This window comes from Melanotaenia boesemani, chromosome 22, assembly GCF_017639745.1.
Source record: "Melanotaenia boesemani isolate fMelBoe1 chromosome 22, fMelBoe1.pri, whole genome shotgun sequence".
NCBI lineage: Eukaryota > Metazoa > Chordata > Actinopteri > Atheriniformes > Melanotaeniidae > Melanotaenia > Melanotaenia boesemani.
The window spans coordinates 7,966,075-7,980,607 of NC_055703.1; the positions used below are offsets into that span (position 1 = coordinate 7,966,075).

The 14,533-nt window shown below is 41.2% G+C and overlaps 1 protein-coding gene across 6 annotated transcripts in view; it reads left to right on the forward strand.

Annotated features, from left to right (window-relative positions):
• The first annotated feature begins 1,038 nt into the window (after positions 1-1,038).
• The window catches only part of LOC121633964 (centrosomal protein of 128 kDa), a 58,802-nt gene continuing 45,307 nt past the window's right edge, over positions 1,039-14,533 (forward strand). For 5 of the 6 annotated variants that reach the window (XM_041976323.1, XM_041976326.1, XM_041976325.1 and 2 more), the window contains exons 1-8: positions 1,039-1,789; positions 1,950-2,036; positions 2,452-2,578; positions 2,745-2,863; positions 4,186-4,277; positions 7,588-7,660; positions 8,191-8,298; positions 12,881-12,967. In XM_041976323.1, coding sequence (XP_041832257.1) covers positions 1,616-1,789; positions 1,950-2,036; positions 2,452-2,578; positions 2,745-2,863; positions 4,186-4,277; positions 7,588-7,660; positions 8,191-8,298; positions 12,881-12,967 — 867 coding nt within the window. In that variant the 5' untranslated portion in view covers positions 1,039-1,615. The remainder of the gene's footprint in view (positions 1,790-1,949; positions 2,037-2,451; positions 2,579-2,744; positions 2,864-4,185; positions 4,278-7,587; positions 7,661-8,190; positions 8,299-12,880; positions 12,968-14,533) is intronic. The other variant, XM_041976328.1, reaches the window with a different exon arrangement.

A 14,533-nucleotide genomic window follows, 5' to 3' on the forward strand; every position in this document is an offset into this window, starting at 1 on the left:
GCTCTGTGCTGGGTTTGGAGGTGGTCTTCAATTTGAGGGTAGGCTGGACTTCTGAAGCAGCGTTATAAGAACCCACCATTCCCTCCTCCTTCATGGGCTGTGGTCTTTAAAATGCCTCTTTTTGCTTATATGATCTAACAAAAAATAAATATCTGTATCATCTCAGATTAGAATAAAAACAAGTGTAATTTAAATGGATTGTTTACCTGGAAATGGAAAAACAATTTGCCACCAGCTAATGACTACCATCACAATCATACCTTTAATGTAGTCTTGAGCAACAGCCTACTCAATCTTTGCAAGTCTTTCTTTGGACATTGGCTGCCATTTCAATTTTGTTTATGGTCCAATCATCTTGTCACTCCCACTGAACACCGAATATTCAGGCATAAAAGCACCTAACACTATTGTGTACATAACCGGCATCTTGGGAAAACTATTATAAACATCTCTTTAAAGACATATTAATTGTATGTTCAAATTTAAATAAAGTCTAATTATCATTCTTGCTATTATGATAAATAAGAATGGCTGGAGATTATTGCACAGTAACGTCTCATGTGTAAAATATATATTTCTTACATTATATTTAAGATAAGATAATCCTTTATTTGCCCACAGTGGGGAAATTTCGGTGCTATAGCGGCAAAGGTGATAGTGCAAAACCAGCATTACAGAGATAAGAACAAAAACTGTACAGAACAAAAACTATATAAAAAGTATATATGTATATAAAAAATGTTATAGTATTTTTATTGTGATGGTCTTAGTAGTAGTCTAATAGAAGTAGTAGTAATCATTATAGCAGCAGGTGTTTTGAATGATACTGTACTCTTTTTCTTTTCTTTTCTTTTCTTTTCTTTTCTTTTCTTTTCTTTTCTTTTCTTTTCTTTTCTTTTCTTTTCTTTTCTTTTCTTTTTCTACTCGAAGAGCGGCGGTAGTGGCGCTAAAGTGTTCCTTTGGACAATGTAGTTCACATATCTTAAATTCCCACAGCTTTTCTCCATGGAATGCCTACATTTCCCAGCGTCCCTCAGTGTTGTTTTGCTTCGCTGTTTTCCTGTTCAGACGCGGCTAGTTCAAGTTGCCATAGCACAGAGAGGCAGAGTTGCTCTTCTGTTAGTTAGCACATTCATAGCGCGATAGCCGTGTTTTGTCGTATAACGTATATCAAACGCTATTGGTTTGCTTCGGTTTCTTTTTTCTAGTTTTTAAATAATTATCAAAAGATTAAACTAGTTGGCTAACGTTTACTTAGCTTGCTAGCTAACACAGTAGTTCCCACTTGTTGCTAGCCAGGGGGAGCATCATTCACAACAATGGCTTTTACTTCAGCTTATTGTGACGAGGAAAATTTGTATGGTTGTTTTGCAGTTCAGATAGCTTTGTGTATCCGGGAATGTTAAAGTAACAATGACAAAACTACACGTATTTTTTGCAATGTCAGAAGTATCCAATGCAGAAAAAGTTAACAGTTGCACTTTATTCGTTAATCTGATTAACGTTACACTAACAGGTAGCGTTTTACGCCGACGAAGCCAGAATTGACCACTGATCGTCATATTTGCGCTGTCAGTCGTGTTTCGTCTGCCCTCCGCTGGATTTGTCTGAAACTATGGACACATCCAGTGAGTCGGATTCATGCGACAGGATACGGGGACACAGGCCTCGGGGGCGTGAATCCCACCGCAGACCTGGCCGGGACATGACCAGAGCTAGTGGGATTGGGAGCGATGGCCGAGCCGTTGACATCTCAGCGAAAATCAGCACCCTTGCCAACACATTACAGGTACTCTGCTGCTTGGATTTCATACATCTCCAACTACTGAAGAAGAATCTGTTATTATCTGTTGTTTAGCCCAGCCTAACCCCCAGCTAAGCGAGAGAACGACCCTAGTCATCACATACCATTAAAATGTATAGTTCCTAACTAAAGGTCTCTCTGGCAGGACACCAGTAGGAACCTGACCAAAGTAGACAGGATGCTGGGTCAGTACAGGGAGCATACAGATGATCAGGCTGAAGTCATGGCACTGGTAATACAACTTTTTTCTTTATCTTCTCACACAATAGAGATGCAGATTATATCAGTAGACAAACTTCATAACAGTAACTTTTTTTCATAAGTTGTGGGAATGTTGAATAGATCAAAAAGTCTGAGGGGTTTATGAGCTCTTTCATATATCCACATCTTCCACGCATAACAATTGGATCTTAGGGGCAATAACATACCAATTTGAGTGCCCTGTAATGCTATTTAGCTTATCACTGAGACAGTTATTTCATTGTTTATTCAGGTCACATTGCTCATTTTCACTCTCTTCTATTTGCATCTGCATGGATATGATATTATGTAGGATGTTGTCTTTGAGGCAACTGTTTTCAGCAAGTTCTGCTTTTGCTTTTTCCTGTAACTGTTAAATTATTGTCTTTTTTTTCCCCAAATGCCAGCTTAAGGAGAACTTAGAGGAATCAATCAGTCAACTGCAGTCACAGAGGATGAGCAGAACCAATGGGGTTCGTAGCGCCTCTGCCTCTTCACTGCATTCTAGTGACCTGGAAGGTTGCTCAGGATCAGGTATAGAAAATAATAGATTCATCATGAAAGCTTTTCTTTTTTAATGAAACATTAAAACCGTGCACCTTGAGTAAATTTGTGGAGTTTTTGTTCATTTCTCATGACCAACCTGCTGTCTTTAAAATACATAAATAAATAAATGAAAGCTATATATTTTGGATTTCAGAGGGCCAGTGCTCCTATCCTACCTCTCCTCTAAAGGAGTACCCGGGCACATCAGGAAAAAAGAGGAGGTCTCAGTCTGCCAGTGTTCGCTTCAAGGACCCCGGCCTGCCAGGAGAGGATGTAAGGACTATTAATCACTTTCATTTGGGATTTTATTTACAATATTGTGCACAAATTCTTAAGTCACATCTTATATCTTTATACTTTGCTGTATCTTCTTTTTATTTTAAGATTTCATGAGCAATTGTTTTCCCAGGTTTTTCAAGGTCTTTCACAGCTATTCTTTAGATGATGGCTGACCATTTCCAGAGGAATGTGTGTATGTGTGTATGTCTATTTTAAACCATTTAACCTATAAATCACCATTTAACCTATAAATCATTCAAACATAAAAGGACACCTAACTCCAGTGTTATTTCTGCATAAAACAGACACTTTCAGTTAATTTGAAAGACATAATTCCAATTTATTTAGTTGCTTTTAAACATGCCAGCTATAACGTTTTCCAGGCATAAAACAGTATTTTTTCCACCAACATGGTGATTCCCAAAGAATTCTTTGCTGAAACGCTGTGATATTTTGAAATAATTGTGGAAACTAGACAAGTAGAGGAAAATATAAGGGTTTATAGGTCTTATAAACTATCCATAGCAGATGAACAGGATCTGATATCCTGAAGTAATAATAATAAAAAATCTAGCAAAGAGCTGAGAGGGCCTGAGAAATGCTGTTCACTGAAGCCTCATCAGAAATGGTCTCCTTGGGAGGGTGGCTGTCAAGAATCCATTTTTAAGGAAAGAAAGCAGGATAAAAAAGGCTGAGGTATGCCAAATTACACAAGGACTGCACTGAACATCAGTGACACCAGGTCTGATGGAGTAACAAATCCTCTCCAGAGCCCAGACCTCAACATTACTGATCCAGTGTTGGATCATCTTGACAGAGAATGGGGAATAAAAAGCAGCCAAGATCCAAAGAAGAGCTTTGGAAAGCCCTTCAAGAAGCCTGGGGAACTTTTCCTGAAGACTACTTATAGAAGTGATAAGAAAGTTTGTAAGAGTGTTCAAACTTTTGAAAAATCACAGCAATTATTTCATGTTTTCCTGACAGCAGACTAGTCAAAAGTTTGCACACAAATTCAATGGTTATGTTCTTAAACTTTTGACTGGTATTGTATGAATAAAGGAGGCTTGGTTGAGGACTTACAATTTTGTAGTTTCAAAAAGTCGCCACAAGAGGGCACACTGAGTCAGTTTTTTTTGGGGGGGGGGGGGGCAATTTCATTCAAATAAGATGTTATTAACTGTTGTTTTTTTCTTTTTAGATTTGTTTTTTTGTGTCCTCAGACCAAATGTTCATGTTTATAGATGTGAAGTTCAGCATTGCTGGTGTCTGATCTGGTGTATTCTGTAAGTATGGCATTGTGTCTGTCTCTCACACAGATCCACACGTTGCGTCAGTCCCTGCGGGATCTGCACTGTGACCAGCAGAGGCTGTCCGATGACCTGGACAGAGAGATCCTCAGGAGAAATAGGTATCGGATGGAAGAAGTCTAATCTGTAACTAGAATTTTATTTAATTTAAGCCAAAATCATATCTGCACTCATGCATTGTTTCCCACATTTGAAAGCTTGTAAAATGTGACAGTGTTTATTCTAATTAATCGTAGCTGAATTGCTTTAAAATCTGAAGTGAGTGCTTAGATAAGATAAGATAATCTTTATTGATCCCACAATGGGGAAAGTTCACTGTTACCGCAGCTCAAAGAGAGATAACACAAGACTTAAAATGAAAAGCAATTAAAAGAAAGAAACATTATATCCACAATACAGTAAAAGTGCATAATTAGCTGTCAGTCATACTGTCATGTGAATGTGGGTTACAGTGATGCAGTAGATTGTAATGCAGCATTATACAGTCTAATTGCTGTGGGAATGAAAGACCTGTGGAAGCGTTCCCTTTTACACTTCGGGTGTAGGAGTCTATCACTGATGGAGCTGCTTAAGGCCCCCACAGTCTGATGCAGAGGGTGAGAGGTGTTGTCCATGATGGCAGACAGTTTTGCCAGAATTCTCCTCTCCACCACCACCTCAATGGAGTCCAGGGGACAGCCACAGACTGAGCTAGCTCTTTTTACCAGTCTATTGCGTCTGTTCTTGTCTCACTCAGAACACCCCCCTCCCCAACACACCACAGCATAAAAAACCACGGATGCCACCACGGTCTCATAGAAAGTTCTCAGCAATTATCTGCTCACTCCGAAGGATCCCAGCCTCCTCAGCAGGTATAGACGACACTGACTCTTCTTATAAAGAGAGTCAGTGTTATCTGTCCAGTTCAGTTTATTATTTAGGTGGACACCCAGGTACTTGTATGTCCTCACTCTCTCGATGTCAAGTCCCTGGATGTTTAACAGTGCAGTGGAGGAAGGTTTTCTCTGGAAATCGACCACCATCTCCTTTGTCTTGCTGGCATTTACTAGAAGGTGATTCAGCTCATGCCAGTCGACAAGATCCATGATGACCTTCCTGTACTCACAGTTGTTCCCCTCCGACACACATCCCACTATGACAGTGTCATCGGAGAACTTCTGGAGGTGACAACTGTCCATGTAATACCTGAAGTCAGATGTGTACAGGGTGAAGAGGAAAGGTGATCATACTGTGCCCTGAGGGGCCCCTGTGCTGCAGAACACCACATCTGACACACAGTCCTGCAGCCTCACATACTGGAGTCTGTCAGTAAGGTAGTCCATGACACATGCAGCCAGATGGTCACTGACCCACGCCCTCACCAGCTTCATCCTGAGTAGTGAATGTTCAGTCGTGTTGAAAGCACGGAAAGTTTCCAGTGCCCTCCAGGTGAGACAGGGATCTCTGCAGCAGGTAGATGACAGCATCATCCACCCCAATGCCAGGCTGGTATGCAAACTGCAGGGGATCCGTGCTTGGGCTTGCCAGTGGGCGGAGATCGTTAAGGATGATCCTCTCCAGTGCCTTCATCAGGTGAGAGGTTAAGGCCACGGGTCTGTGGATGGGCTCCTTGGCACACGAGGTCTTGGGAACTGGGACCACACAAGAAGTCTTCCACCTGACTGGAACTCTTTCCAGACTCAAGCTCAGGTTAAAGATGTAGCAGACCACCTGACAGAGCTGGTCTGCACAGTCCCTGAGGAGTCTGGGGCTGATGCCATCAGGACCCGTGGCATTCCTGGCTTTGATCTTCTTTAGTTGCACTCTCACCTGATCCACTGTCGGTGTTAGGAGAGAAGGGAGTGGTGGAGAGGAAAACCCAGAGATGGTGGTGAAAGTGAGGGGGAGGGTAAGAACCCAGGAGATGGTGGTAGTGGTGAGGGGGAGGGTAGGAGACCCAGAGATGATGGTGATGGTGGTTGTGGTGAGGTGGCAAACATGCAAAGGGAGCTGGGGGTAGACTGGTCTGAGCTCAAGCAGAGGGGACTGGGAGTAGGCCCAGTATGAAATCTGTTGAAAAACAGATTTAGCTTGTTAACCCAGTCTCCATCACCAGATGCAGGATCCCTCCTCTTGCCCTTGCCATACCCTGATATAGTTTGGAGTCCTTTCCAAACCTCCCTTGCGTTGTTCTGCTGCAGTTGGTCCTCCTTTTTCCTCCTGTAGCTGTCCTTGCACTCTCCGATCTTTCTTTTAAGATCCCTCTGCATCCTCCTCAGTTTCTCTCTGTCACCGGATTTATAAGCCCTCCTTTTCTCCAGCAGCAAGGCTCTCAGCTCAGGAGCCACCCAGGGCTTGTTGTTAGAGAAACACCGTACCCTTCTGGTGGGCACGGTAGTCTCTACACAGAAATTAATGTAATCAGTGATGCAGTCCGTTAAACTGTCAATATCCTGTCCATGTGGCCCACAGAGCACCTCCCAGTCAGTGGTGTCAAAACAGTCCCTCAGTGCCTCACCGGCCTCCTCAGACCACATTTTCACACACTTTTTGGTGGGGGGCAACCTCTTCACCATAGGTATGTAAACAGGGAGCAGATGGACCAGGTTGTGGTCTGAGCAGCCAAGCGGGGGGAGGGGGTAGGAGCTGTAGGCATCTGCTGTGTTTGCATACAGCAGGTCCAGAGTTTTATTGCCCCTGGTGCAGCAGTCCACATACTGATGGAGGTTAGGGAGAGTGGCAGACAGGGAAGCATGGTTAAAAAAAATTATTAGAGCAGGCTTTTTCTAAGAAACTAATTTTGCGTATTAACAAGATAAATTGGTGATTGAAGCTGAAAGAGACAGATCTGTTACTGTTCATTTAAACAAGAAGCTCAATGACTCTTTAATAGAATTCAAAAGCAGACTCTGAATGTTTATGTAAAGCTTTACTAATTTTGTACTGGCGCACTAAGTCAAAGTAAATGGAAGCTTTTTTTCCTCTATTTTTAAGCCTGTCCATTGATTTTACAAACTGAGTTCTGGGTTCTGTAGATCTGTGCAGAATACTGATCCTTCACTTTTCACTTCCACTAGACTTAAGGTTTTTCTTCGGCTTTGCAAAGAAATGCATGATTTTCATGTCTTTAAATCTTCTTGATGGAAAAAGCGATAAAAAAAAAAGAGAAGATCATAGAAACTTGAAGAGATGATGCGGCAAAGTCAGAAGGCTGCATATCTTTCTCTCAGCGCAGATTAGAATTTGACATTTTGAAGTTATTAAAAGGAATCTCTCCTCCCATGCAGTGCTGACCAGAGCAAATCGATCTGCTGCCGTAGTTCAACATCTGAGGCTGAATAATTATTTTTTGTGGCATCAGATTATGCGACTGCGTTCTGATCGATGATGTTTTGGAAAAGAAATTGGGATTTGTCTGTTTTTGTTTTGCAGGTCTGATATCGACACCCGGCGGGCGATGGAGAGCCTCACAGAGCACATGACAGCTTCCCAAAGACAGGACTCGGTGAGTTGTGACTGCGGATTTCACTGCCAATATTTCAAGTGCGCTTTCTTGCTCTGAATGTGAAGAGGGGAAAAAAGAGCACAGGCAGCTGGAATTTAAAGGACGGTACAAAACAAGTTAAAGCTGCTGTATAATGCATGAAATATGCAGATGTTTTGTTTTACTGGAGATTTATAGGACTAACTAGCACATATTTCACTGTGTTTTCCAAGCACATAGCTCCTTACTTCACTGTGACAAATGTGCTCCTCCAAATAACAGCTGATATGTTAAATATGTTTAATCTGGTACCTGTCTGTGGACGTGACAAGATAAAGGTATTAACTGTTCCTTACAGGTGGATGCGCTGCTTCCTGAGCAGACGGGGAGTTGTTGCATCGTCAATGCATTACTTCCAGTCACTTATCAGAGATATCTTTCCTCGCCCACGCCTTTCATTTCCTGTTGTCTCATTAATCACATTGCGATGCCGCCTGGGTGCTGGTGGTGTTTTGCGTGACTGGAGGCGTCCTCATTCTTCTCGTCTGCAGGTGTCGTGTCGTGTGCAGCGGCGGCTGCAGGAGCTGGAGAGAGAGATGCATGCAGAGGGGGAAAGAAGGCCCGAGCAGCGGGGGGCCGTGTCAGACGAACTGCAGGAGGTGATACTCCTTTTTTTTTTTTTTTTCTCCCCACTCATCTGCTGCCATGCCTGCATTTCGCAGCTAATGTTGCCTTTCATTCTAAAAGAACTCCAAACAGGAGCCTGCATTCGTCTTGAAAGCAGATAGGTTCAGCAGCGAGATGTGCCAAGATCAAGTGGGACTTTGCTTGAGTTATTTATTTATCAGGGATAACAAATGTTAACAAATACTTTAACACATAACATGCCATAGTTTAAATTAGTGAAGTTTGACGGACAGTACTAGATAGTAGGTACACAGTTCAATTGTTTAACACCAATAACTTATCAACCAATCACATGGCAGCAACTAAATGCATTTCTTCATGTACACATGGTCAAGATGACTTGATGAAGCTTAAAGTGTGCATCAGAATCACGAAGAAAGGGGACTTCAAGACGCATTACCAAACTTTGGAAGATTTTCTCAGTGAAGCGCCCTCTAACGACAGCTAATTCAGCATCTCTCTTGTATCCTATCTGTATTCTGAGCTCTCTCCAGCTAGTAAAGTCAGTCAACGTTGGCTCCTGTCAGCTAAGAACAGGAAAATGAGGCTACAGTTCACATAGACTTGCCACAGCTGGCCAATAGAAGATGGAAAAACATTGCCTGGTCTGATGAGTCTCCAGTAAGGTGGACCTAATAGCATATTCAACATTTTGCCACAACTTTTTCTCAAACTGAAATGCTGGCATTTCTCAGATCATTGACATAACAGATGACATCATTGTGTTGCTGAGAAACAGAAGTTTTTCAGTCACATTTTCTGACTGTTTTTCCTCGCTGATCTCAGTTTAGTCATTCTTCTCACACACTGAGGTATTTCACTGATAAAGGAGTGTCAGCTGCTCTCTGCTCCTAATAAAAGATTCGCAGCAGCGCTGAATGCCAATTGGTCACTCTTGAGTGATTTTCCCAGACTTTTTTGACATTTATGCAGTTTATTAATACTCAATTTTCCTAGAAATCACAAGCTGCTCCAGCAGCCATCTCTGCTACAGAAAGATTAAAATGGAAGGAGATTTACTGCTGAAATGATTTTCTGGTCTCTGTTGAGAAGGAATCTGTAGAAGACGATTCACATAAAAACTATTTAGTGATTGGATGTTTTATATACAATTACACAATAACGTACTTTCATTTCACACAAGTGTGTCATAAAATTATGACTTTTGGTATCTAGGATATATCTAGGAGCTAAAAGCAACCTCCATTATTCAGTATCCTAGCTCAGGAAGAGAAAAGCACACTTAGCATCTGGTTTGATAGAGAATTGGCTGTGCAAATCTTCATTTTCACCTTAAAGCTGTGATATTGTTCTTCCAGGAGCTGGAAATCTTTGAAAATGCTTGAATTTTTAATGTTGTCTTTTTGAAGTTGGACAAGTGTTTATATTTTGAATGCAGTACTTGAAACTGTAATTGTACTGCTTCTATGTTGCCGTTTGATTTGATAGTTTTGTAGTTAGATAAAAAAAATATATATATATATATCAGGGCTCATTGTTTAGCCTCAAACAGCATGGCTGTATACAACTTAGCCAACTGGAGCTGTAGACATCACTTTTAAACTTTTTGGATCCAGGAGATGAGAGGAAAGTTTCAGATAGTTTGATTTTTCAAAGAGCATTTTGTTGATATCTGTGTGTCATCTGTGCTGTGTATGAACTATAGGCGGTAACAGGAAGTCAAGCTGGTTTGTTTTGGTTAGCAAATATTCCAGTGAAAAGGCTCCACAAGCCAACGGCAGCTTTCTCAAAAACTATTGTTCTCACATTGTTCATATAATCAATAAAGAATTTATTAAAATTTCCATCCATTCATCCTTTTTCTACTGGTTATCCGGAGTTGCGCCGCAGGGGCGGCTGCCTAAGCAGGGAAATCCAGACTTCCCTCTCCCCGGCCACATTCACCAGCTCAGCCGGGGGATCCCGAGGAGTTTCCAGGCCAGGCGAGAGATGTAGTCGTTCCAGCGTGTCCTGGGTCTTCCCCGGAACCTCCTCCCAGTGGGACATGCCCAGAACACCTCACCAGGGAGGTGCCAAGAGGCATCCTGACTAGATACCCGAGCCACCTCATCTGGCTCCTCTTGATGCGGAGGAGCAGTGACTCTACTCTGAGCCCCTCCTGGATCACTGAGCTTCTCACCCTATCTCTAAGGGAGAGCCCTTAGCCCTTATTGAAATATAAGCGAGTACAATTTAAATTGTCTAGTTATAAAGGATGCTAAGTACACTCACTGACCACTTTATTAGGTACACCTTACTAGTATCAGGTTAGACCCCCTTTTTTCCCCTCCAGAATTGCCTTAAGTTTTGGTGTCATAGATTCAACAAGGGGTTGGATATGTTCATGTTGTATTCCCCAAATTCTGACCCTACCACCTGAATGTTGCAGTTGAAATGGAGGCTCATTAGACCAGGAAACATTTTCCAGTTTAGATGAGTCGGTATGAATTGTAGCCTCAGTTTCCTCCTCTTAGCTGACAGAAGTGGCACCTGGTGTGGTTTTCTGCTGCTGTAGCCCATCTGCTTCACTGCTTCACTGGACGTGCATTCAGAGATGGTATTCCATATAGCTTGGTTGGAAGCAGTTGTTATTTGACTTAATGTTACGTTCAACCAGTCTGCCTATTCTCCTTTGACCTCTTACATCAATAACACAACTAGTCCAGACAACTGCTGCTCACTGGATATTTTCTCTTCTTCAGACCATTCTCTGTAAACCCTAGAGATGGTTGTGTGTGAAAATCCCAGAAGATCAGCAGTTTCTAAAATAATCAGACCGACAACCATGTCATGTTCAAATCCTCTTTCTTCCTCATTACCGACTTCAGAAAGTCGTCTTGCCCACGTCTCCATGACTAAATGCGATGAGTTGCTGCCATGTGATTGGTTGATGAGATATTTGTGTTAACAATTATAATAGCTGGTGAGAGTATGTGCACCACTGTCTGAGTACAACCAGTTGTTATATATATATATATATATATATATATATATATATATATATATATATATATATATATATATATACACATTCTTTTTTTATAGTTTAAAAATTAATGAATTATATCATTATTGAATGATAGTAACAATATCATAGATCATTTATTTAAATTATAAGTTTAAACTCAAAATGTACAAAGTAAACATTAACGTTAGCAGCGTTAGGGTCCCGCCATTGTTTGTAAGCAGTGCTGTGCTGCATGCTAACACTGCCCCCACCCTGACGACCCACATACACAGAAAGTCGCATATAGAAATCGGTTGTTAATATCAGCCCAGGATATTACTTATCATATTTACTTATCAGACCGATGCCAAATGTTAAAAAAATTTGCCGATACTAATGCTCTCATATCGTGCATCCATACAAAAAATCTTGAAAATGCTCCTTGAAAATACTTCAAATCTTGTGTGCTGGCAGGTTGAAGTGTGTACTTGTGTGTGTGAAGCCTTCACAATTTAAAAGTTCTAGTTTATGTAATGATGAAGTATTGCCTGCTGCCATGGCTTCGAATTTATTTTCTGTTGGATCCAGATAAATGAGCCAAACATGTGAACATGTTGGGGTTTTCTCCCTCACTGTTATCTTCCATTTGCTATGGCAGACGTACAGCAGAAACAGATCAGAGCAAATTCATAACAAATCAATTTTAATTACGAATCCCCATATCATAGATCACACATTTGACTCAAGGGTTTCCATAATCCATGCAGCAAATTACATCCTCTTCCTTAGAGCCTGGACTTAAATGAGGAACATGTATGTGATGAAGTGGAATTGACAACTGTATGCGAGGCACTGTGATTTGTCTGAATCACTTTTAGCTGCCAGATCTTCATCGTGACATTTGTTTTAGTGATTTAGACTGATAGCTAAATGCTTATGTTGCTCATTTCCACTTAGCCAAAGAAATCATCCTTATCATCCACTGTCAGCATGATGTTGTTTAATGTTTAAAATTACTGAAGCGTTTATTTGTCATTATAGTGTCTATCCACCATGCAAGCTGCATTTTATTGGTGAACCACAGAGGGGCACTGTGTAGCTGCATGCCGCCTAATAAACATTGCAAGCAGGAGTTTTGATGGTGCTGTGTAATGATAGTAGCTGCCGATTCATTTGCATCCCTCTCCACCATAGTGCCCTAATGGTACACCAGCAGGGCCCGGGGTGATGGGAAATAATGAACTTGTCCAAAAATTAGGGGTAAATAAACAACCAAGAGGAAATGAAGAGGAAAATAATCTCTTCTACCACTAAAGAGCAGGAGAGGAGGGAGAGCAGAGGGCACATTTATTCCCTGCCGATGGACCCGCTGTGATGTGAATCAAACAGATGATGAGTCACTTGGGTAGATGTTACTGTGAGCAGCTGGTAATTCATCACCACAGCTGGCTCAGAATGAGTGGGATCTAAGCTCTGGTGCAAATCCACCATGATGCCAGTATCTTGTTCCAAGTAAATGAGATGGAGGTGGGGGGTGCTGAGGGGGAGAGATCCTGTGATGCAGGAGCAGCATCATTCTGAATGGGATTTTTGTTTGTGTTTTGCAGACTTTAAGAAGGCGCCAAGTTCAAAGCCATGAGAGAGAAGAGGCCACGATGGCCAGGCTGCTGAGAGCAGAGAGGGAGAAGTCCAAGGTGAATACATTTAGTCTGGAAAAGCCAAAAAAATACAGTCGAATGAACTCGGCTTGCAAAATGTTATCAAATCAGTTTTTACGCTTGGTTGTATGTAAGAAAAGGATATTCCATAATACTTGAAACTACAACACTAAATCCTAAAAAAAGGCATAGAAATTTGGCTGGGCAATGAAACAAAATTTAAAAAATAGATTTTTGTTGATCCTTTAATATAAAAAATGACCATATCCTCCCAGATTTATTGAGACAATTATTGTTTCCTAAGCTTTTGTCCACAATAACTATATCTTACTGTAGCGCTGCATACAGTCCTTCTTTCTCTTTCTTTAACTTACACTGAAAGAACTGCTTAGCAGCTGGTAGAGCTGGCTTATAACACATCCTATGTAGCACACATTTCAACACAGGATCCTAGAATGAGTTGCACCAGTTTATTGCTACAGACTGCAGGGAATGAATGGCTTGGTGCATAAAAATCTACGTAAATATCATTACACATCAAATTAAATTCAGTGTTAATAAGTGAAAATTAAATGAATACAGGTAACAACCTACCTCAGTAGAGCCACTGAACTGGGTTCTGCAGGGAAAAGCATACAGTGGCCGGATATGTAACACAAGCAAACAAAATGATTACTATGGAATATTAAAAGGAATTTCTCTGCTTACAAAGGTTCCCTTTGTACATGGGGGAGTGGTTTTGATGGATAAGGGCTGTGCAGGTCTGAATGGTGGAGCTGTATAACTTGCTTGGAGTGTTGACATGGTAACAGGCAGTGTGATGTGCAGCATTACCTCACCCACTGTTTAAATGCGCTCATTCGGTATGCGCTGAGGTGAGGTTTGTGGGTCGGTGCATCTTTTATTGCCAGCACTCATCCTTCTCGTATGCTTGTAAGAACCTTCTTTAATTTTTTTCAAGAAAGCACCTAATAAAAAATCTGCCGGCTGCTTTACATTTGAATATAACTTAAAAGAACATTGGTACACACACACTGAAAGCAACAAATACTATGTCGTGACAAGATGGAGACTGATCAATATAAAAAACACACTGACTATCCGAAATAAATATTTGTTTGATCTCTTTAACTTTCACAAGATTGATTTCTGTTCAGCGTTGCATTCATTTTCCTCCAGCATGTTGTATTGATGAAGGGAGAGTCCGAGCATGGGCAAAGCCTTCTCCAGCACATCCCGAACATTTTCAATGGGGTTCAGGTCTGGACTCTGTAGTGGCTGATCCATATGTGAAAATGATGTCTCATGCTATCTGAATCACTTTTTCACAGTTGGAGCCAAACAATTCTTTGGCATTATCATCTTGGAATATGCCCGTACCATCATGGAAGAAAAAATTCATTGATGCTTATTCAGTATATTCAGGTAGTCGTTGATCGTGTAGCTTTTCATCTACACAGCTGTTTAGTCCCAGTCCCTTGAGTTGTGCATTTGGAAATGTTCTTACTTTCACTATTAATTATAGCCGTAATTATCCAATAGGGGGGTCTCATCTATTTGCTTAATTAAATCCAAGTGGTGACTTTTTTTTTTTTATTTTAT